We start from the raw sequence: 26,175 nt of genomic DNA on the forward strand, positions 1-26,175 counted from the left end.
ACATGCCTGGCTAATGGAATAGCTAATCAATATTAAGGATTAATGAGAAATTCTGGGGAATAAAAAAATTATTTTAGATCTAGAGAATGGAAAATGACTTGAGTTTCACCCAAAGGAAGAAAGTGGAGTCTTCAAACTATAGACAAGGCAATTTGTTCCTAGCAAAATTACAGAATATTATTATTGATAAACATTTAGAAAGGTAAATACTATTCACTAACAGCTAGCATCATCAAGAACTCATCAAGAACTGGACATGCCAGACTAACTTCATTTTCTTTCTTTTTGACAAGGGTTCTATATCAATAGATCACAAGAATTTTGTAAAGAGAGAATACACAGACATCAGCAAAATGTTTGAGAGTCCTGTGCATTACTCATATATTATTTGTAGATATGTGATCAATATGTACATACAGGTGGATTTGAAACTGGTTGAAACTCACTACATTCAAAGAACAGTCATTAATTAAGTAATATTAACCTTGAAAGAAGTTTCTAATGGAGTCTTTGGCCATGTGATACTAAACATTTTTATCTTTGATTTGGAAGAAGAGGACATAAACCTGGGAGTGCTAGCTAGCACACTAGACGCCAGTTATGTTCCAAAAAGGTCTCAACAATGAAGTGGAAAGGACCAAATGCTTCTCTTTTCCTTTCTTTCTTTAATTTCTGCAATTACAAATACCAAATAAAATGATCACTTTCATATACATTGTAGAACGTAAGGAGAGGATTGTACATGAAGCTATGAATCACTGTTATGCAGAGTTTACTTTTCTTTGAAAGTAGGTATTGAATTCAATATGCAACATTCAATGCTGCCCTGCTTCTCTCTGATTTCTTTTCATCTTCTTACTGTTCTCTTCTCATTTTGGGGGGGGTATTCCTGCATTCTCTCTCCCTCCTATTTCCCAATCCAAATTGAAAGAAAAAATCCAAAATGCTCATAATAAACATGCATCATAACTGAAAAAAAATTTCCACTTTGTCCATGTCCCAAAACTTATGTCTCATTCTATATCTTGAGGTTCTGTCAGGGAGTGGGTCACATGTGCTTTATCGCTGGTATTTTGGAATCATTATTGATTGTTATATTGATGAGACTTTTTAAGTCTTTCAAAGTTGCTTTTCTTGACATAGTTGTTGTTATTGTGCAAATCATTCTGGTTTTTATCACTTCAGTCTGCATCATTTCATATATGCCTTCCAGAGTTTTTATGAAATTGTCTGTTTCATTATTTTATGGCACAATAATATTTCATTTTATATATATATATATATATATATATAATTTATTCATTCATTTCCCAATTGATGGGCACCTTCTTAATTTCTAGGTCTTTTCCATTACAAAAAGGTCTTCAACAAATGGTTTTGTACATAAAGATCTTTTCTCTTTCTCTTTGAGCTCTTTAAAGTATGGGATCAGTAGTGGTTTACTAGGCCAAAGTATGTACAATTTAGATAGTTTTTGGACATGGTTCCAAATTATCTTCCAGCAAGCTGGACCAATTCACAAATCCTTTAACAAGGCATTAATGTTCAAAAGTCCAAATGCAAACAGGAGGAAAAGAAAACTTGATTAACTGTATAAATACCAGATGAGGAAGTCAAGACTAGACAAGAGTTTGTGTGGAAATAAAAAGATCAGAGTTCAGTGGACTACATATCAATTATGAGTCAAAAATATGGAATGAAAGCTAAAAATGTTAATATTAGACAATATCAATAGATATGTAATCTCTTGGTAGGTGGAGATGATAATCTCACTCTACTATGGTCAGGTACCATCTGGAATATTGTGTTCATTAATGAGCACCATATTATAGGAAGGACACTGACAAACTGAAGACTGGGCAGGAGAATAGAGTGAGCAGCTTGGTGAGCAGCTTGGTGAGCATATTGCAGGTCTTTCCATAAGGGTCTCAACCAAAGAACTGATTGCAATAACAAGAAATACATAACATGGAGAAGAGATGCAGTGGTCATGGTAGTTATCTTCAAGTATTTCAAATGCTTAGGAGATACATTAGACTTCTGCATAGTTTCAGAATGAAGATCTAGGAGCAATGGATAGAGTTGCAAAGAGGCAGATTTTAATACAAAAAAGGAAAAGCTTCTTAAAAATTAGAGCTGTTCAAATTTTGGATGGACTATTTGAGGAGGTAGATGTTTCTTCTTAGGCTATTCTAATCCATAAACAAACTCTCATTAGATCTTACTATTACCATTAATTAAAATCTTATCTCTTTCTTAACTTTCTAAGCCAAATTCCTTGAAACAGTTGTCTACATTCATTGTCTCTACTTCATCACTTTTCTTCTTAACCTTAAACGTAATCTGGTTTCTGACCTTATCCTTTAAACTGAAACTGTTGTCTCCAAAGTTACCAATGAACACTTCATTTCCATGACTTCATCCTCAACTTTTTTGACTTCGGTGCAACATTTGACATTAATGACTGTCATTTCTTTTAGGATACTCTGTCCTCTCAAGGTTTTTGTGATCCATTCTTCTGGGTTCCTTCTTAGCAGTCTGATTACTCTTTCACAGCCTCCTTTGGTGGCACATACACTATGTAATATGTAATAATTGTAGTATCTCCTAAAGCTCTGTCATAGGACCCCTTACTTTTTCTCTTTACGCTCTCTCGCTTGGTAACCTTATTAACTCCTATGGAGCTCTGTATGTAGATAACTTCCATGTCTCTGTTTCTAACCCCAGTCCTAATCCTGCCCTCCAATCCCATATCCTTAAATGTCTTTTTGACATATAAACTACATGTTCTGTAGGCATTTCAGACTCAATATATCTAAAATAAAATTTGTTACCTTTTCTCCAAAACTTCGACCTCTTCTGAATTTCCTTACTACTATCAAGGGTACCAAGTCCTCCCTGGCACCTTGGTTGGCAATCTCAATGTCATTCTTGTCTCCTCATTCTTACTCCAAATGTTCAATCATTTGCTAAATCTTCTATCTCCATATCATCTTTCACATATGTCCTCTTCTTTTCATTTGCACAGCTGTCATCTTAATTCAGGCTCTCACCACCTCTTACCTGGACTATTACGATACCTTTCTATTTGTTCTCTCTATCTTGACTCTCTCCTTATTCCACTACATCCTCTACACAGCCACCAAAGTCATTCTTATCAAGTGGAAGTCTAATTGTCAACCAGCTACTCAGTAAACTCTAGCAGCTCCCTATTACTTCTAGGAACAAAAACAAATTCCTTTATTTGGTATTTAAAATGTTTTACAAACTAGCCCTTTCCTAACTTTCAAGTCTCCTTATTACTTCCTTCTATACACCATGATTCAGCCATATTACCTTTTTTTATTCTGCACACACACGTGTATATACAGACATAAACACACATATTTATTTCCCATCTCCATACCTTTGCACTGACTCTGTCCATCTCTATCTCTGAATATCCTTAGTTTATTTGAAGGCTCAGCTCAAGCACTGCAAGCTACCTGAAGCCTTTCCTGATCTCTTCAGATACTTGTGCCCTCCCTCCTAAAATTCCCTTGTATTCATTTTGTATACATGCATATATCTCTCCCCTATTAAAATATAAGCACCTTGAGGGGTAGACCTGTTTTACTTTTGTGTTTGTATCTCTAATTCCTTAAAAAGGGCTTAATAAATGATTATTAAAAGACCGATTTTTCTCTCACTTGAGGTCTTCTTGCATAGGATGGATTAACTTAATTGATTAACAAAGCTTTCAGGAGATTCCTCTTCAGATAGAAGTTGGGTTAAATGCTGACTTAGGTACTTTATAACTCTGAGATTTTTTTTATTATGATGCTATTTTATGACTGAACACTCTCTCCATCTTTGTCACAGCCATCTATTGACCCTTTTTCCTTCCTCAATAACTTGATCACTTTGTTGAGTCTTTTCTCTCTGGTAGTTATCTTCCATGACTTCCATATTCATGTCAAAGGCTTTTCTAATAATGTTTTCACATTTCTTCAATTCCATCAATGTCAATATCTGTTCCAGATCAGTCATCCACAAACATGGCCACACTGTAGGTCTTTAATGTTACTACATCTCTGAGGTCTTCAATCAAAATTATTGTTTCTATTCATAATCTCCTAGCTTTCCACTTTTCTTGTTTCTCCACTACTCCTTATGTAATATGGCTATAGCCTGAGAAGAAGGAAATATAAATTTAATAATTGAGCAATCTCTAAAGTAGGAGACTATTGAATTTGGGAAGATGACTGTCTTGCTATAATTGTATAGTGACTTCACTGAGGGAGTCAATTATTTGCAGATTAGCTAATTAGCATTTTCTAGCATTTTACTTTCATATATACAATTTGATTGCAGTACCCTGTGTCATTTGAATGGTATTTTCTAATATTTGAATTCAGATTTCTTTGTCCTACCATTTTTATGATATCACATGGCTACGTGTTCTAAGCTCCTATGTTCTTACAAACATTGCCAGTCATCCATTATCTGTACCAAGCTAGACATATAGCATTACCAAGCAAAGTCCATTTCAGACATCCTCTGGGAAGATAAATTAATTTTTAACTCTGCATTTTCTTCTTTGTGGTTTGAGAGTTCATTCTAGTAGTGGGTGAAAGCCTTAATTTTTCAAGAGACTTTATTTGTTGTTGCCATTAAAAACATAAATAAAAGAGAACTTGAATAATTTAAAGCTTCTCATGGCCAATATAAAACCCTGTTGAACAAAAATCTCAATAATAAAAATAAAATCTATAGTGATGGAAGAGAGGACATCATAGAACTTAGTAATTCCTATGTGTAATAATTAAAGGATAACAATAAATGAATAAGTCCATACCTAAGCTCCAAGATTGATTTTAGTCATTAATTTCAACATTCTTCCATCAAGCCTAAAATACCTAGAGTCAGACTAATTTAAATTTCAGTTCCTTTCCTTTTTCCTTCTAAATACCTGGTTTGAGCACTAGAGCACTATGAAAAGCTTAGAAGATGATGAAGAAAAAAGGAAAAAGATGTGAAACAGTAGAAAGAGGACCCAGGTTCAAATTTTGCCTTTGATACTCTCTATGTGATCTTGAGAAACTCACTTAATCTCCTTGGACCTCAGTTTCCTCATTTGTAAAGGGAAAGGATTGGCCTCTGAGGTCCCTTCCAGCTCTAGCTCTATCGTCATATGAGAAGAAAGGACCCTGAATAAGATTCACAGAGAACTACACCTGGGAAGATATGGGCAACAATCACACAGAAGTAGATGTGAATTGATGGGTTGTGAATTTTACACCTGGTGGGATAATTCATGTTGTTGGGATCACATATCCAAAGTAGTGACATGTACTAGGGGAAATTGCTGAACTTAGGGTCTGACCTCTTACTGTGGTATTTGAGTCTACTTATTTGTTTATTTATTCCTGGTGCCCTCATGGCACCTACCTGTGAACTGTTATTAAAACCATAATCATAGCATTTAATTTTAATACTCTAAAGTAATTTGAAAGTAATTAGCAGAAAATTTCAATGACAGAAAAACATATCTGCCTATAGACCTGGTCTACTTGTATTAAAAATAATAACAAATGGCATTCAAAAGCATTAATGAATCTTATTTATACTCCTCAGAGAGGTAAGTCTTATATTTATAGTTAGAGATACAAGTAAAAGAGAAGAATATAACCATGTGTTCACATGATATAGTTTTTCTTTCCTAAGCAACTCACATATAACGAATCATGCACTCATTCCCACAATGGTTTTAAGATGTCACCTGAAATAATGCACCATGGATTTAGAGTACTTACTTAAGAAAACCAAACAAGTTAGCAGGAGATTATTTCTCTTAAATTTTGATGATAGTAACTATCTCCCAAGATCAAAGAATGTTTCACACCTAAGGGTGGATCAAGGAAAGATAATCTCTCCAACTTGATATTACACAATTGAAAAGCATTAGAATTCTGAAAAGCCTAAGAAATTCTTGGGTATCAAATTAAGTTCACACCTTTGTTTCAATTTTGTTTTGTAAAATGACTACTTCATGGTTAAAGAAAGTAGGAATATTAACTACTGTGTTAATAACTATGTGCCAACATGATGGGAAATACATATCAACTGATTTTAGTTGACTTGTCATACAGTATCACTGTTTTAAAACTAGAAGAATAGTTGACCAAACTCACCAATCCCAAGAAGATGCAGAAGAGTTGGACGACATCAGTGTATGCAACTGAGTAGAGTCCACCCACCAGGGTATACAGAATTGCAATCAAGGCAGAAACAATAACTGAAATGTTTATATTGATATCAATAATCACACTGATGGTTGCACCTAAATGAAAAGAAAATACTATCATTGAAGTGTTATGAGTTGTACTTCTTTTCAAGATCATGAATGGTCAAAAGAGTTAAGCTTAAAGGACAATTAGATTTTATTTTCTGTGTAGTTTGATATGTGAGGTATTTTCATAGAACCTAAAAAAAAGAGTTTAGAGAATATCTAGTCATCTGGTCCAACTTCACATTACAGATGAGGGATTGAGGATCAAAAAAGGGAAGTAACTTGTCCAAAGTCACAGAAATAGTAAATAGGTAGAGCGAGAATTAGAATCCAGGGCTTCTGACTTTAAATTCAGTGTTCTTTCTAATTCATCATATTGGAGGAAAATTATTTTCTGCAAGTGATGGAGTTATATATCTATATCTGAATTGAGACTTGCTAACTATGTGAGCCTGGACAAATCACTTAGCCTGTCTGCCTCAGTTTCCTTGTCTGTAAGATGGGGATAATAATAGTGTCTGCTTCCTGGAGTTGCTACAAAGATAAAATGATTAACATATACAAAGTACTTTTGTAAATATTAAAGTGCTATATCAATGCTATTTATTATTATTATTATTACTGACATTTAAATAGAAGTACTCTTGGAACCATTAATAATGTTACTGTATTTTCCTTTCACATAATTTTAATGCATGTGTAACTATTTTAATTTGGGTTGTCTAGTTAGTAATTGTGTTCAACATACCTTGAAGCCAGATAAAAAAATACTGCTTGTTGCTCTCAGTAGTCTTTAAAATAAGAATCTAGACTAGTTTTAGAAATCAATTATACTTTTCTCTACCTTTATGACATCTAGCAGTTACAAATATTTTGGAAATTATGTCTCCTAGGGATTTGCATTTTATATGACTAAACAGCAATATTGTTAATATTAACGTGCAAAAGAGATATTTTGCACTTTTATGTGGTATGCAATTACTCTTTTAAAATTACCTCTTATTATGTAATTAACACCTAAATATTCACACCAAGGACATACATAACTGAAATGAATAGATGATTCAAAAAACTCTTGTTTGGTCCTGTAAACATGTTAATTTTTAAGAATTTATTTTCCTCTCTGATTTTGCGTGTACATATGGAGACAGCAAAGCTTTTTGCTGATCAAAACATAACACCAATGGTAGAGGTTTTACTAGTGTCAGGTATAAATAACAAAAGTACAAATGCCATCCATGTGGGCAGAATATAATGGCATTATTTTCTTCACTTATCTTTTATTCTAGTTCAAATTCATTTCCATATTAAGTGAGAGAAGATGTTAGAAATTTCTAACCTTAAGTCATATTTGTCAAGGACAAAATATGTAATTTCAACTTCGGACATGAGGTTTAAAAGAAAGATAAGCAGCGTGGCATACTCTACCCGCCTTTCATTACCTGGGTATAGTGGCTTGTATCCTCTGGTTAGGGCTAAAGAGATGGAAACCTGTATTTACTGGGGAGAGTATTCCTAGTCCAACCAACCTTCTAGACTAGAACTGAAATGATGAATAAGTTGCTATGAAAAAACAATAAGTCAGGGAGCAGCACTCAGTTACAATGATACCAATAGTATCACATGCCCAGTGGTAGAGTTAGGGATAAAGAAGGAGAAAGAAAAGGAGAAAGAAGAGAAAAAGGAAAAGGAGGAGGAGGAGGAGGAGAAGGAGAAGAGAAGACAGAGTTAATTTCAGAAACATAATATTCAATGGGAAAGACCAGAGACATTGCACCATATTCAGGTATAGGCCCAGCAGGAAACAGCTCCCACTGCTGGTTCAGATAGAGCAATATGATGGCATCACCAGAGTACATCAACACCCTACAGAGTGAGAAGTATGAATTGCCTTTCTAGGCATGTGCTCCAGCCACATGCTTTCCTTGTTTGTGATTCCCCATGAGTGCTCCCTGTGTATGTTTATTCTTCCCACTGATGTATTTGAAGGAAAATAAGACTCAAGTTTAGGAGTGTGAGATATACCATTGCTATTTTTTTTTAACTGTGGTGTTTCATTAAATACCTTTGTTTTGAACTGTCCTACAGCTGACTAGTAAATGTAAGCACATCTTCATTGGGGATTCATGGTAAAACAGACAAAAATTGTGCAGCAAGGGGAGGATCTGAGATCTGTCTCTCTCAGAGAAGGGGACTGCTGCTGTTGTTCAGTCATTGCAGTGGTATCTGACTCTTCGTGACCCCATTTGGGGTTTTCTTGGCAAAGATATTGGAGTGGTTTGCCATTTCCTTCTCCAGCTCATTTCACAAATGAGGAAACTGAGGCAAACAAGGTTAAGTGGCTTGCCCAGGGTTATCATACAGCTAGTAAGTGTCTGAGATCAGATTTGAACTCAGGCCTTCCTGACTCCAGGCCTGGCACTCTATCCACTGTGCCACCTAGCTGCCACTGCCACATAGTTGCCCCTGAAGGGAGATCTCAAACCAGTTAAATCATGGGTTCATCAGAGTATCAGGTTAAAGAGAATACCTCAACTGAAAGGAGGCTGGAAAATCCGAAAGAAGGCTAAATGACCAGGAAGAAATATTAACCTCAGTTTAAAAATTGGAAAAGAAATTAGTTGATTGATTTTTCTTATTTCTTCAGTTTGATAACATGCTTCAGGCTTTCACTGTGTTTTCTGACTGTTTTCTTCATTATATATTTTTGTTGCTTTATTCTCTATCTCCCTTACAATTGTTCAATTATTTTTCCAAGTTGATTCTATAGAATGACCAGTTCAGATCTAACCGTGACCTTTTGGAATTAATTCTATTTTGTTTTCCCTATATTTCAAGAAAGCCTACCTCTTCACCTTAATTATAAGATGACTTTATTATCCACAACTTGTCTTGAATGTCTCAATTCATAGGTGAATCTACCATGAGATCTCAGTTGGAATTGCAGTACCCCCATGGTTATACTTTTGTCTACATATCTAAAAAAAATACAGAGATGCTATAGAAGTCAGCCAGGTAAATCTTTAGAAGCAGTGGGGTTGTATAGTAAATAGAATGCTAGGTCTAGAGTCAGGATGATTGAAGTTCAAATCTAGCCTCAGACAGTTATTATCTATGTCACCCTGCCCTAAACTGCTAGCTCAATTTCCCACTAATAAAAATGAGGATAATAACAGCATCTTCTAGGTTGTTGTGAAGATAAAATGAAATAAAATTTATAAAGTGTTTTGCAAGCTTTGAAGTACTATATAAATGTTATTTACTGTCATTATTATTGGAAAAAACCTTGATAGAACAATTTCACTGATGGAGAGCTTTTCATTTTATGATCTTCTGCTGTGGGCATCAAGGTGAAAACTTCTATCTGTTTAGTATTTCTCGTACATGTAGTGGCAAATAGTAAATGGTTAATTGTGAGACAGTGAGATAACAATGATTCACTATTTCACTGGTATTTTGGTTCACTGAGCTATTTCTGAGTTTTTATTATCAACTGTATTATCTTATCATTCTTAGACATGTCACTATTGTATAGGCATCGTGTGAACATATTTTATAAAACAAAGTTGAGCTACTGCAGAAGTAGCTTAGCAAAGAGGAAAAAGAACTGGCCTTATGTTCAGAATGGGTAGATTCAAGTGTCAGCTCTGATATTTATCAGCTTCACAACTATGAAAAACAGACAATCTCTCTGAACCTCCATTTCCTCTTCTGTAAAATGAGTTGTTGTTCATCTTAATTTTTTTCTTTTTTTTCTTTTCCTTTTTTTTTTGGCAATTGGAATCAAGTGACTTGCCTAGGGTCACACAGCTAGTAAGTCATCCTTAATTTTTGAAGAGGACATTTCAGGGTGATGTCTTGACTAGTGCCTGAATTAGACCTAAGTGAGTCAGAGTTGTGCAAAGTTGTCTGCCTCACTCTCTCCTCCAGAGTCATCAAAGTCTAGTCACAAGACAAAAATCAGGATGACGGGCAATGACCCAGGGAGCAGTGGATGACCCTGCTGTCTTCGATGTCTGACCAAGCTGTAAGCATTTCATAGCACCTGCTTCAGCTATCTTCATGGCAACTGGGAAAAAAATTGTGCTCAGTAGAATAGGTAGTAGATTGGGGTAGACATCCCTCTAACTCACCTATAGGTGTGAGGCCTGTCAATTAGCCTCAACCTTGTTTAGCCCCTCTGATGGTTTTCCTGGGGTATGGCTGCTGCACATGCTACAGTTTCATGGAGCCACAAGTAAAAGTTGAGTGGCAGGTGGACACCAAAGATAGATGAATAGCCTTGAAAAATGGCTCAGCAAGCCCTCACACCAGACATGCTAGTCCTCCCTGGACATACCATATACCCTGCGATCTATATGTCTCTCTGGGTTATACTGAGGATAATATTTTGTAAAGTGCTACAGAAATGTGAATTATTAATACTAACTACTAAGCCATAACAATAATGTTATGTAAAGTCATAGCTTTCAATCAAGTTGATGCTTCGATGGCTCTTTAAGTTATAAATTAGGACTGGACCTGTGATTTTGTTGGTACTTTGAACTCCCAGGTGAGGAAACTGTTTCAGGTAGGCATCTAGAACCTAGATAGATTAAATGATTTGTGCAGGGTCAGTCATCCACTATCGGTAAAGGCAGGACTTGAATCCAGAGTATCTTGGCTTTGAAGCCAACTCTCTACTACTCCATGTGACTCTCTCCTTCAATTATTGAGAGATCAAATTGCTGAGATGTTGCAATAATCCCCGGACTATGGATATAGTGCTTTATATTTTTAAAATGTACTTTTAAAGCATTAGCTAATTAATCCTGCTGTCTCCCTTCCAAGGTCTTGCCAAATAAATTGATCTTCATTCAGCAAGAGTGAACATTGCGTATTTTCTCCAAGCTCTCCAGCCCACTCCTTCCTTCCCTGTCACCTCAGCAGGCAGTTTGTTCTGGAAACCTAAAGGGTTTCATGATTAAATCATGGTGAATAGGCTCCCTGTTGCTCTTGAGCTAATGAAGGCAGGGCAAGAAAGGAACTGCACTTTTGCATACAATTCCATTGCTAAGTGGGAGCAGTAGTGTTTGCTGAGCATCATTACCCGGCATAGGTAGGCAGCAGCAGTACCAGCCATCACAGCTTCTTAAGGTACCTTAGAGATTTGAGGCTCCTTTCTTTCCTTTTTTAAATTCTCTCTCTCTCTCTCTCTCTCTCTCTCTCTCTCTCTCTCTCTCTCTCTCTCTCTCTCCCTCTTTTTCTCCCCCTCTCTGTCTCTCTCTCTCTGTTTTTCTCTGACTCTCATTCTTTCCCTCTCTGCCTCTGTCTCTGTCTGTCTCTGATAACAGGTCTGGTATTTCTACAGCTTCCAGAAAACATGGTGTATATGGGGGTGGGGGTGAGGGGAGAGGTTCTGTGGCCCTTCCTGTTACTGTAAGAGAACAAAATCATAACCAACCTACTGGCCTGCTGCTTAATATTGGCCAATGTGGTGGTACCAAAGGCAAAAATCATAAATACATTTTCAAGGAGTGCTTTATATACCTCATCTCATTTGATCCTTCCAATAAACATGTGAGATAGGTCCTACATGTTATCATTTTTTTATTCCCGTTCTATAAATGGAAACATCAAACCCTCAAAGAAGTTCACTGGTCCATGATCACATAATTCACAAGTGTCAGAAGCAGGATTTGAATCCAGTTCTTTGTGATATCAAGCCCAATACTCAAAGCATTATGTTACACCACATTGACAAAAGACTCAATGTTTTATCCTTATATTTTTCTGCCTAGGAAAGTCTAAGTGGGATATATTGGACATGATGATTTCTCAGGTTACTTCTAGCCATAGATCTATGTACCTATTACTTCCATACCAGGCATATGTTGGAGTCAGCTCATTTTGAGCCATTTTGGCTGAGGAGAGTTGATTGTTAAATTTTCAGTGTGAGTATTTATACCTCTACAATCACAAAAAGCTACAAATCAGGACTTAATTTGTTGTTTTGTTGATTGTCTAGATTTAAGAAAATGATGAAGAAAGTATTAGTATGTCAAATTAAACTTAAAAAGTATATTTTTTTCCTGAGAGCCAGTTATTAAACATTTGTCTACAAGCACATTCCTGCTCCATACCCTCCTTGTAAGTATACAAAGCATTTATGAGCATCAGCAAATTAAAAGTATTAGAATGAGTCTTTGAAGAAAGATTTCAAAGGCTCTCATGGTATTGTGAAAAAACAAAACAAAACAAAACAAAACAAAACAAAACAACTTTGGCTTTGGAGTAAGAAAACCTTATTACCTCATGCCTAGGCTTTTTCAAAATCCTGATGATTGGTCTCCTTTCTTGCTTTAAGTTTCTCCCTACTGCAGTTCATCCTATACTTCGGTGTCAAAGTGATCTTCCTAAAGTCAGATCTGACCATATCACCCCCTCTCCCACCATTCAATAAACTTCCAGTTGCTCCATATTACCTCAGGATCAAATATAAAACCCTCTGGCTTTTAAAGCCCTTCACAACTTCACACACTCCTACCTTTCCAGTCTTTTTATACTTTATACCTCTTCATGTGTACTCTGCCATCCAGTGACTCCGGCCTCTTGCTGGTCCTCACACAGCATACTCCAACTCTGAGCATTTTCATTGGCTGTTCTCCTTGCCTGGAATGTTCTCCCTCCTCCTCACCTCTGACTCCTGGCTTCCCTGGCTCCCCTTAAGTCTGAACTAAAGTCCCATCTTTTGCAAGTCCTAGTCTCCCTTAATCTTATTGCCTTCCTTCTGAGACTCCCTCCTTCTAACATATTTAATCTTGTTTGTACATGGCTGTATCTCCCCCATTGGATTCTCCATGAAAGCAGCTACTCTTTTGCCTTTCTTTGTATCCCCAGCACTTAGCATAGTGCCTGGCACATAGTAAGAACTTAAGAAATGCTAGTTGACTGACTTAGTTTTGAATCTCACTTTGTGTTAACATTCTATCTTCTTCTGATTACTCTGAATACCACTCCCTTCCAATTAGTATAGCATGTAAGCTTGTAAGTAGCTTGTGTAACAGAACAACACTAGGAAGTAAAATTGCAAAGAGGAACCTAGAAGCCACTTATAGACTGTCCTATAAATTAAGGGAGCACAATAATTACTTACAAACTGCCTCATAAATTAGAGGAACATAGGAGCCACTGAAAACTATCTTCCTAGATAACTATGACCACATCCTGAGACTATATGCTAAATCAGAGGAAGCCACCTAGGTCTTAATGTAAGAATCCCTTGGTCCTGTTAACTTCCTGTAGTCTGTAAGCCTCAGATAAGCACCAGACATACACAGTAATACCAGTAGAACATCATTTCAAACACTATGTTAATGAACTAACCCTAACATGTTGCTGATAATTTGCGATGATGTTGATGTGTTAATGAACCAACCCCAAGAATTAGAGAGGGAGAGAGAGAGAGAGAGAGAGAGAGAGAGAGAGAGAGAGAGAGAGAGGGAGAGAGAGAGAGAGAGAGAGAGGGAGAGAGAGAGAGAGAGAGAGAGAGAGAGAGAGAGAGAGAGAGAGAGAGAGACAGAGAGACAGAGAGAGAGACAGAGAGACAGAGAGAGAGAGAGAGAGAGAGACAGAGAGACAGAGAGAGAGAGAGAGAGAGAGAAAGAGGGAGAGGGAGAGAAGGAGAAAATCAGTATTTCCCTTGCCTAAAAGACCAGATAGTATCTCAAGGTCCCATCTATATAGTGCAATGATTCATAAACATGGCACAAGGACCATTGGACCAGTAAAGCATATTCTTCTGAGAATTTTAGTAATTTGCTGGCAGCAATTTAGATATCAAAGAAAGTAGTTAAGAGGTAATTGAGAGTTATCATGCCACAGTTACTGAGTTTCTTATCAACAGATAATTCCTTAAGGACCAAGAAACCTGCCCAATAGGAACCTACACAGCAGTTAATATTGTAGAGAAGCTAGGAGAGCTCATTCTGAACAACTTAGAGATATTCCTATATAATGTTTCCATGTTTGATATTATTTCACAATAACTATTATAATGTCATTTCCCCTAATGCTGGTTCTTTCGTGTGTGTGTGTGTGTGTGTGTGTGTGTGTGTGTGTATGTGTGTGTGTAAACAATTATTGACATGAACTGGTGGCATGTCGATGCTATAATCCATTTTAAAAATGGTTTCTACTTATAATTCATTAGATTGATATTGAAATTCCTCAATTCCTTGAAAGATTTCCTGGATTGGTTGGTTTCTCATTGTGGTTGCTGTTTTTTACTGAACTTTCCTGCAAAGTACTGTCAACATTTCAATTCAATGTAATTCAATTCAATAAACATTCATTAAGCAACTATTATGTGCAAAGAATTGTTCAGTGCTTGGAAAACAAAGACAAAAAATATACATCATTCCTAGCTTATCTTCTATTGGAATTTACAGTAGCAAGGTTTGTCTTTTGAATGAAAGGAAATGGAATTTATAAGTTAAAAGCTCCACAAATGACAATATTTTTATTCTATTTATTGCCTAGTGCTATATCTATAATTTTTTGTGCCTAGGGCAGGCAACTAGAAACTCTGTCAAGCCAACTTATTAAACAAATTCATTTTGGAGCATGGGGGAGAGAGCAGTGAGGGAGACAAAGAGCACAAAAAGGGCATAGTGGGAATGTTGAAATGACCAAGAGATCACTTGGGGTGAGGCAGATAGGTGGAGTAAGCTGTTTGTGGTTTCCTACTTTAATTAATTTGTCTTGTTAACTAAATGTTAAGCAAAATTGTTTCTGTGATAATGAATAAGTTCAAGGGCTCAGCACTGTGGGGTAAAGTTTCTGATTGTCTTGCCCCAACTATGCTTCTGGTTGTACCTCTGATTGAGGACCTCAGATACTGAATACAAATGATCACATTTATTTTCACAATAATTTTTTAGGGAAAGATGGGAAAAGAAATATCTGTATCATACAGAAGATAAAAAAAAAAACAGCCAAGGCTTAAGAAGGTTAAATGATCTATGTCCAGAGTCACCAGTATAGTAAATAGTAGAAATTATTCTTTAGGTTCCTTACCCAAGGCAGAGAAAATAGCTGCAGCCCAGAACATTTCCCCCATTAGGGCAGGAATAAAGATGAGTCCACCCATGCGCTTCCCATAGAGTTGCTGAAATGGATCTAACATTGTCACATACCCTTTGGAACGCATGGGTTTTGCAAAAAACAGACCACCTAAAACCAAAACAGAAGAAACATAAAATTTTAAAAATTTATTATGCAATTATTATCTTCCATAATGTATGTTATAATTTTTTACATCTGTGTGAAGTATAATATTTTCCTAAAGGACTCCAATATTTTCTGGGAAAGCCATAAAATTGGGGGATAGAGGAACAATTAGAAAAAAATGAAGGTTCCCTCCTACAGTGAAATCTAAAAGCACAGAAAAGAGATAGAGGAGAAATCAAAGTCTAAAATAGTTTCTGCATGAAGTTGAATCTGAAGAATTTAGCAATGGAAAAATAAAAGCTATAAAAGATCTTCCCACTATAATAACACAGAAGTCCCTATTGTGGCATTATCTTAAGTCTTCCAAAACTCTATATATAGTATTTGCATTTTCAAGATATTATTTAGGAATTTGGTATGAGTGCAAAGTCCTGGTAGAAGCTCTAGTCTGAGTCAAGTCTTCAGAAGGATGTGAATGCAGATCTCACCCAGGCTATGACTAATATGGTCAACTCAAGGCCTTGGGCAAATCTCTGAGACTACACATTCAGAATAGTTGTAGTTTTTTTATTCCTTGGTATTATCTTCTTTCATTCTTATTTTCCATTTATGTGGTCTCTTGTTCAGATTCAATGCTAATTGTATGCAAAATTCATGCACATTTGAAGATGATGATAATTCTAATAGTAAAAATACTAATGACCTATAGGCAGACTATCATTGAAAGAAGTAAAATAAGAGATAAAACTCATTGAATCCTTAGCATTCTACTTGTCCTTATCTTAAAAGAAATTCTTTGAGACATTCTGTTATCAAATGATCAAATTGTCCATGCATTAATACTGTGCAGCTTGTACATCTGTGTAAGTTTTTTTCATAAGTATTTCACTTAAATATTTCTATAGTGTCTATTATATTCCCTATATAAATAAAAAGTGGTGCTTAGAGAGTCAGCCTTGGGGTCTAGAGGATTTGAATGCAAATTGTACCTTTGTCAAATACTGACTGTGAGTATGGTTAAGTTATTCAATGTCTCCATGCCCCAGACAACTCTCTTGAACTATTAGTTCAGAATAATAGCAGATATGCATTGGTAGAGGGAGTTTTATCATTAAGAATTCCCTTTACCAATGTAATCACACAAAAATCCCCAATGCATACAGAGAAAGAAAAAGGCATAGATTTATGCAAAGATTATTATTTACAACACTTTCAGAGTGGAATACATAACAATTAAAAGACATTTTCTTATACATCTATACCGACAAAACAAAATGCACCAACATTTTTTTTCCAGATTGTGGCATGTAACTTAATGGATGGAATATTGAGTGACTTAATTTCTGTTTCTGTGTGTCTCTAGCTCTGATTCTGTCTATCTCTCCCTCTTCTTTCTCCTCCTTTCCTCCTTACCTTTACCTCTCTCCTTCCGTTTTCATCTTCCTTCCTCTTTTTCTCTGTGTGTGTGTGTGTGTGTGTGTGTATACATATATATATGCATAGTGACAATATAAAATGTTTAATAGATACAGCAGCAGAATAATAATTTGGGCCCCCCATTTAATAGGAGGGGGAGATTCAAGTTTGGGTACACTGAGGGAAATGATGAAGCAATTGTGGAAGTGCCAGAAAATCCACTTTTCCATAACAATAGCTTTGTACGTCACTACATGCTGGTGAATCATGATGCAAAATTACTGGTTGTTAACTTAAAAGCTAATGGAAAGACTCATGGAGGCAATAAATAGGCTGACGCATGCCACCAATGACTACTTGTGTCAGAAAAAGTATGCAAGACATCATCCAAGACGTGAGATAGACTAATCACAAAGCAAGGACAGACTACAGATGGAGAGTTGAGATACTAGATTGTGACTTTTAAAATTCAAAAAGCCAGAGGAAGGAGTCTAGCTCATCCAGTGCTTCTTATGGAGGATGTATGGAAAGGCATGCATGAGAATTATGCACAATGAAATATAGTAGGATTTCAAACTTTCTCAGCAGAGAGCTTGCCCACACTAAGATCATTGATCCACCTGCATCTAGTTAGTCACTGTGTTCCAGCTTTTTTTCTTACCTAAAACCAGGCTAAGTGAGTATCCAATTGGTGCTTGTGCCCAAGCCAAACCGTAACCTGGTACATAAACTGCCTCAGCTGTCCCATTTATGTAACCTCCTCCAACCCAGGTGGCTGAAAAAGAATGAAACAATAGGAAATCAAGTTATATTTCTACACAATCACTTAGCCTTTTAAGTGGCCATCATTATTTTTATTCATTATATGATGCAGGAAAAAATATGATCTACAATATACTAAGCAATCCTTCCCAACATCTTTTAAAAATGTCCTTATAAAGGTGGATGTCTGGCTATATTCATGTCAATGTTAGTTTTGTCATTTGTAAAAGGAGGAAATTGAGTTAGTTGACTTCTAAAGTTTCCTCTAGCTCTAAATCTGTAGTGTTATGATTCCATTTCCCTACAATCTCCTCCAGTTTACATGTTTGCTCTCTCCTTGCTATTCATGATTATTCTGAAGTGGGGATGGTTGCAGTATGGCTGTTTGTATGTTGGATTCACAGGGTTGCGTCAATCAAGCAACTTATCGACAAATGTGTATTAAGCACCTACTATGTGCCAGATACTTTGCTAAGTATTGGGGATACAAATTGTAAAAATGGAAACAACCCTCCTCTCCTGGTGCTTATAATGCCAATGTTGTCTATTTTAGAATGCAAACTTCTGCTCTGTTGGAACCCTGCACTTTTTGTGTACAGGATGCAATTGTGCATGGAATATTTATTGATGATAATCCTAAATTTTTCAATAGAACAGTTGCCTTTATGCCAGGAGAGAAGAAAATACAAGCTCCCTAAGGACAAGGACTTCTTGGCCTTTGTCTTTGTAGCTCTAGTACCTAGTAAACATTTAATGTCTGTTAACTGAATTGAATTGAACCTGGCTCCAAACTTTACTCAAGCAAGATCATATGCCTGTAATGCCCTCCTTCCCAATCACTGCCTATTGACAGCCTAACAATTAATCAGTTCCACCTCCCTTATTATGCTACCCCTGATTCCCTCCCACACCTAACTGTAAAACAGTTTTACATCAGAGGATCATACAATTAGAGCTGGAAAAAAAACAAAACAAAACTTCTAACCACCTAGGTCAACTCCCTCATCTTATACAGACTGAGGCAGAGAAATTCCAAAGGTAGTTGAGGTCGCTGAGACAATAAATACCAAAATCATTATATGAACCTAAACCACCTGACTCCAAATCCAAACAGGACTCTTTATATCATACTAACCTCTCCTAATCTGTTCCCATTGCATTTTATATTTATATTTTAATTTGCACCCTATGTATCTGGGTATGTGTCTTATCTCCTTCTACTGGATTGTAAGTTCCTTAAGGGCAAAGTCTTTATCTTATTTATGGCTTTATCTCTTTTGCCTCCAAATAGCATGTTGTACTTGATAGTTTAATAAATACTTGATGAGCAAATGAATGAACTATGCTCAGTATGGTACTTGTGCTGTGAAATATGAACAAGAAATCTAGGTGATATAGTGGATAGAGTGTTGGAATTACAAAGACCAAGATCAAATCTAGCCCTAGACATTTTCTAGGTGCGTGACCTTGGGCAAGTCACTTAACTTCTGTTTGCTTCAGTTTCTTAATCATAAAATGGGGTTGATAATAATACCCACCTCACAGGGTTGTAGTGAGAATCAAATGAGATAATATTTGTAAAATGTGCTTAGCACAGTATCTGACATATAGTAGGTGCTTTGCAAATATCATCATCATCATCATCATCATCACTATATGACAATTAAAACTTCTAAACTAAGGATTTTGTTTGTTTGTTTTTAGACTGTTTTTCCATGAGCAACAAGAAGTGAGAAATATTCCTTTTCCCTAGACAATGATTGTGCCTGTTCTTAAATCAAATGTTTCCGTAGTGCAATAGCACTGAATTAGCTTGCTGGCAAAGGCAGGCTGGGGCCACCTGAAGCATATCTGATGCCAGGAAAGATGTTGAGATGAAACAGTTATTTCGGAAAAGACTCAATTAAATTACACCATAAGAATGAAACAACAAATTAGATTAACATCAAACAACATAAAAACGGGTTACATATATGAGTAAATATTCATTCACTCAATAAACTTTTATTAAGTATCCATGTGCCAGGCACTGTGTTAAGCTATAGGAGTCAAAGATAAAATAAAATTCAGTTCCGTCAATAGAAAGGAGGATGATAAGAAAAGGAATGTTAATGAGGGGGAATGAGGCATCACTATTAAAACCAGTCAGTCAATAGACATTTATTAAACACCTACTATGTATCACCTACTAGGTGCCAGGCCAGATGATTCAGGAAGACTCATCTACCTAAGTTCAAATTGAGTCTCAGACACTTATGTGGCCAAATCACTTAACTCTGTTTGCCTCAGTTCCTCATCTGTAAAATGAGCTGGAGATGGAAATGGAAAACTACTCTAATATTTTTGCCAAGAAAACCCCAAATGGGGTCACAAAGAGTTGGACACATATGGACAAGAATGATAACCAGGTATTAGGTCCAGTGAGTCATGGGAAGGACCTTCAAGTTCAAGTAGTAGTAATTGCCTGGTAACAGATCCAATATAAAGGCCCAGAATAAATAGCATATTGGGTCACAATGATAATAATGGTAATAATTACAAGTGACATACACACACACACATTTATATATATATGAAATATATGTACACACATATGTAGATATATTTATATAGTGCTTTAAAGGTTGCAAAGTTTCCTTTATGTACATTACCTCTTACCATGAGATTCTCCATAATTTTTTTTTGTCTAGGCAATGGGGTTAAGTGACTTTCCCAGGAACACACAGCTAGTAAGTGTCATGTTTCTGAGGCCAGATTTAAACTCAGGTCCTTCTGACTCTAGGGACAGTGCTGTATCCACTGCACCACCTAGCTGCTCCTGATTCTCCATATTCTTGTTTATGTTTTTGTTCTTAATTCCCATGTTCATTTGTGACTACAATGCGTTAAAATTGTGACTACAATGCATTAAAAAAGACATCACAGGTCTTTCAGTAAATCTGACCAGTGGAAGAGCTTTTTATTTTATCTTTCAATTTTCTGCTCTCTTAAAATCTCTGAAGCTCATGATATTTCCTCAAAACAGTCTACACAAGTCTATCACCCTAATTTTCATTTGGTATTAGCAGGTTGAGTTTATAATTTGACTGTAATGAACGCATCCTTTAATTAAAAGACATGGCTACACTATCTCCTTTTTTTCAGCAAAGACCAATTAGCTTTAGTTGCTACTGTCACCTATGCTGTTCATTGTTCAGTCTTCATTTGTTCCCCCCTCTTTGTGACCCCATTTGGGGTTTTCTTGGCAAGGTTACTGGAGAGGTTTTCCATTTCTTTCTCCAGCTCATTTTTACAGATGAAGAGACTGAGGCAAACATGTTGTAACTTACCTAGACTCACATAGCTGCTAAGTATCTGAGGCCAGATTTGAACTCTGGTCTTCCTGACTCCAGCCCCAGTGCTATAGATCACCCTGTACCATTTAGCAGCTTTTATTGTCACCTATGCCAGCCTGCTAAATAATGAGCAACATGAGATACCATATATGTATATACATATATATGTATGTGTATATATACACAATATATACATAAATCATATATATATACATACATGATATACACATATGTATTTGTATTAGTGTTGTAAGGTTTACAAAATTTGCTTTGTGTATGTACACACCTATCTATATTAGCTGTAATTGTTACCATTATTATTATGATCCTGCTGCTATTAGAGAAACTCGAAACAAAATTTAATGAGATGAAATGTCTCTAGTTTGTGTTATTTTAAAAAGGTAAAAACAATTGGAAAATATATTCCTAAGTGGTATTAAATACTAAAGATTTTTGTATAAAATGAGAACATTTGAAATGAGTTATTTGATATAGAGTACTATGTCACCCATCCTCCCTGTGTTCCATCTTGACCCTAAACCTTTTTTTTCTGGGTTATTAAATAATAAATAATAAGTAATATTTTTCTTCTTCACTTCTAACCTTGTTACAGTTTCAAGTTATGTATTTAAGTCTTAAACAGTTTAGAGAGGCTTTCATTAAATAACAGCCTTCTATCAGGGTTTAATCCCAAATCATAGAATAGTGTATTCTTACAGATACAAAACCTGTAGCCATTTCTTCCTGGCAAGGTTGTTAACCACTGAGGCTGACAGCTGTACCAGCAATGTTTGGTCACACAAACACAATTTTTCATCATGGTGGTCTTTTGTTTAGACTAAAAGGTAAATTACTGTGAGACTGACTATAACTTATAATTGTATCATTTTAATTTAGTTAGCATTTTGATTAGACAAAATTCTTCATTTTAGACCTTTTGATCAAGCAATAAAAATATTTTTCTATTGAAAGTTCTTTATACTCATGATGAAAAAATGCTATCCACTTCCAGAGAGAGAACTGATGAACTAAGTGCAAAGTGAAGTATAATTTTTACTTTTTTTTGCTTTAAAAAAATACAACTAATGTAGAAATATATTTTGTATGATTTCACATGTATAATTGATGTTATATTGCTTGCCTTCTCAGTGAGTGGGGTAGGGAGAGAATTTGGGATTCAAAACCTAAAAAGAAAAGACTGTTAAAATAAGTAAATAATGAATTACATTGTTAAAGAAAAAAAAAACAAAAACAAACAAAAAAGATAAAAAGTTCCTTATGTGACTGTAAACAATGAGTGTGAGAGGTTGGGGGGGAGAAAGAATTGTTTTTTACCTTTTGTTTTTTAAAAGGATAGTTATCTTCCCCATAGAATAGATGCAGGATGATCAAACAGTTGTATAATTATTTAGCAAATTTAATTACAAATTTAGGATAAAATGCAATAAAATCATTGACTATTTATGCTATGAGAAAAACAGGTCTCCTAAAAGAGATATAGTTCTTGATACTTTTAATAAAATGATTAGAAACTAAATATTTCCAATATATTTTAGTAACTTGGCACACACCTTGGGAAAAAAATTGAACAAGAACAAATTGAGAGGCATTCTGTAATGGACATAGCAGATCAGCAGGTGCTTAATCCACACCCAACCCTTTTTATCCCCAGTAATGTTTATAGATCTATGAAGGGAGTTGTCCTAGTGCTTTAACCCTATCTCAGACACTTGTAGTATGCTGGCTATATAAATTTCTGAAAGATGAATTATTGTATCCAATAAATCATTCCAGAATATTTTATACTTAAGCTAGGCAAAGTCATACATTCAAGATGCAGAAATATTTTTCACCAACTCAGTTCTGGCAACATAACTGTGCTATGCAGAAACACATATTGTTAATGGAATTTCAGGGCTCAACTATTAGAATTTCGGAGCTGCTATTTTTCAGTTGGCACTGGGAGAAAGCAGAAAAGACTGTCAATGCAAGGGGTATTGTAATAATTTAAAACGACATTAATATACTATAGACTTTGAGGTGCTGAAAACATAATTCTTTTAGTCATTAGTAATTAGTGAACATTTGTGTATAAAATACTGACATATGTCAGTATAAAATACTGACATATGCACATGCTTTTTTTCACTTTACTTTCATTTCTCTCCTGAAATGATATTCTGGTGAAAAGGAGGAAAAGCTGGACAATACTGTAGAACACAATGAATTGATGGAGAAGAGAGAATGATGACAGTCGAGTTTCTCCTAGGGCACTCCCTATTGTTTCTTCTCCTCTTTTTTATTAGCAATATATGTCTTCAGTGATCTTGCATTACAGCATTATATTGCTAACATTCAATTTTCATTTTTTTTTAGTAAATAAAATTTTAGTACAGGAATATTGGTTATAAATTAAGATTTCAATCCAATGGAAAATTTTGCTCTTGATTTTATCTGCTTAGATTTTTTAAAAAATGACAAATCAATCAGTAATATTCATTGACTTTTATCATTTAAGATTTTAGTAAAAACAGTATTATCCTGGTATCTCCTAGTATAACAAAGCCCTGATTAGTTTCCTCTTTATTACTGGAGATTACATGCTCTACTCATCTTAATTTTGACAGCCAGGACTGATTTAGACTTTTCATCCATCTCTTTGCTTTCACATTGTTTCCATTTCATCAACTAAAGCCAACCCTGATTGAGACACATTTCAGTCTATGTATTTATTCATTGATATTCTCCTAAGAAATTTACTAAGTCAATTTTGCTATAAAATTTTATGGCTCTTAGGCTTTAAAACATTTTGATTTTTAAAAACTTTTATATAGTTAGCTAGACTATTAGAATTTTACTAGTTTAGCAACAGAGAAGGCTTCCTTCAAATCAATGAGTACATGAAGTTGAAGATCAAGGTCTGCGGATTTATCATTATATAAGCCACAAAGCATCGACACAATTTTTCTTCAAAGGAAGCCAGTAAGATGAAAGGTAAAATCTTGGCACCTACCAGTCATGGTAAATCCACCAACTAGCAAACCTATATCTCTGCCACCAACTATAATCGCTTCACTGCGTTCTTCTGAACTGCCACTGTTCTTGGTTTTCCAAGCAGCCCATATCCCCACCATCAATATCAGAAGATAGAACACAATGATGGCTATCAATCCTTCCACATGGAAAGCCATCTTCAGCTAGAGATCTTGATTTGTCTCCCAGGTTGGCTATTTCATTAAGGATTCTAAGGAAAAATACAATAAGACTTGTAATTCATCAATATAATTAATCTAATAGTAACTACATGTAATACACTATTAACTGAGTAGAAGCTATGTGCATACCAGATGGTGATGAATTTGATAGTCTGCGTGGCTTAAAAAAGCATTATATTGAGAACAACCTAAAACCTAAAACCATTACTAAATGTCATTGGATATAATTATAAGCTAGGTGCTTTTTTTTTAAACCAAGTAAGATTTTTTACACAGAAAATTAAGTTGGACATACTTCTTATAAATAGCTTTGATTGATGGTGTTTAGTGGCCTTTCAAAGAGAAAGAAACAAAGAATCTTACATCAACTCACCAAGTTTGTGAGAACACTTGCTAAGAATATGGCTTTATATAATTTTATAAGTAATTTTCGATAATTTTTTACCTAAGAATATTCTGATGTCTTAAGTGAATCAGAATTTCACTAGGCTGTTCAATTAGTGAATATATCAGAACTTTATGTGCAATATCAAACAAACATATACGGCTTTAAAAACAATTTGATAAATATAAACTAAACCTATTTAGGAAAGTCAATGTCAAATACACCTTATTAAATCATTTCTATATCTGCTCACTACCTAGTGGTGAAGAATCTCCCCACCCCCATCCCTGAAAAAAAAAAAACAAACTCCTCCCTCCTTCCCCTATACAGTCTTTAAAATGGAATGTTATCAGAAAATCTCTCCATGAACAAAAAAAAAAAAAATTGGATTTATCTTTTAAGTTTCAAGATGCCGAAAAATATAATAAATTCCTAAAATCACCACAAGTATCAAATATTGAGTTAAGGGGACCAGTTCTAACTGTTCCCCTCAGAATTTTTTTTTCTTTTAGATGCCACACCTGTCCACTGTAATCAGGTTAACCAAGCAGGTTACTGAGAATACACCCATGTAGGTGGGCACGAAAGCACTTTCCTTATCTAGGAAAAAGTAGACCAAGAGAATGGCAAGGCTGAGCCTATCTTTAGAAATTAGTCTGCAAAAGTAGTTTTCTTCGATGCCCATTCCTACATTTCTATCATATCTTCCTCTCCCAGCCAGTCCTCACCCCGACATCTTAGTGCACATAACTCCTGACCCCTTCCAGTGGAATACTTTGATCCCATCACCTCCTGTCCGCCTTGCCTTTTTCCCTTTACCCCTTCCTTTTCAGTTTCTTTGTCTGCACGCCTCCCTGAGCCGGCACCAACCTGCTAGATCTCCGTTCTAATTTAGATCGATCTATCGGGGCAGAGGAGGACAGAGAGTTTGATATGATCCCCTCCAGAGACCCTTTCAAGGACTCAGGCTGAACCTGTTAAAGATGTTTCAGCCCCGCCTCAGCGGGAACCGCGAGCGGACCTGCTCTCTGGCACCAACTCCAAAAAATGCGTCCAATCTGGACGCGGGAACGTCCTACCTTGGTCCTACCTTCTTTTCCCTCCCTTGTGAGTCTTCCGCAGGAGATGTTCGGGACTCAGCTCTCCTCCGGGGACACACTCGCTGGTTCGTCCAATAGGAAAGATGTGTGCAGCCCCCCGTGGGCTCCTGGGGAGACCGAGGCTGAGATTGGTGGCGGCCTTGGAGGCAGCAGGAGTAGCAGCAGGTTTCTTGTAGGAGCCTCCCTCTAGTCTACAAGTATCTCAGTACCCCGAGTTTCAGTCTAGTTTGTGGGTGGGGCACAGGATTATGGAATGTTCATGGGGAAGACGAGGTTCGGAAGGATGGGGTACAGCTGGGCTTAGGAGTGGAGCTGGGCTGGGGGATTCCGTGGGTGTTAGACGTGATTGCCAGGCTAAAGAAAACACCCTTTCTTTATAAGGGGAGGAGAAGGAATATTCGTCAGAGCTCGGAAGCTGGACGTCAGAGAAAAGTGAATAAGAGAGCACTTGGGGACAGCGCCTGTCTGGGGCGCTCGAGGT

At 36.0% G+C, this 26,175-nt stretch overlaps 1 protein-coding gene across 1 annotated transcript in view; it reads right to left on the reverse strand.

Moving 5' to 3' along the window:
- LOC114046099 (high affinity choline transporter 1) overlaps positions 1–24,185 on the reverse strand; it is a 38,345-nt gene extending 14,160 nt beyond the window's left edge. Inside the window, exons 1-4 of the mRNA XM_027866352.1 lie at positions 24,008–24,185; positions 17,559–17,672; positions 15,329–15,484; positions 6,174–6,322 (exon numbers count right to left, since the gene is read on the reverse strand). Coding sequence (XP_027722153.1) covers positions 6,174–6,322; positions 15,329–15,484; positions 17,559–17,672; positions 24,008–24,185 — 597 coding nt within the window. The remainder of the gene's footprint in view (positions 1–6,173; positions 6,323–15,328; positions 15,485–17,558; positions 17,673–24,007) is intronic.
- Positions 24,186–26,175: the final 1,990 nt, after the last annotated feature.

This window comes from Vombatus ursinus, unplaced genomic scaffold, assembly GCF_900497805.2.
Source record: "Vombatus ursinus unplaced genomic scaffold, bare-nosed wombat genome assembly UNPS02014781.1, whole genome shotgun sequence".
Taxonomy (NCBI): Eukaryota; Metazoa; Chordata; class Mammalia; order Diprotodontia; family Vombatidae; genus Vombatus; species Vombatus ursinus.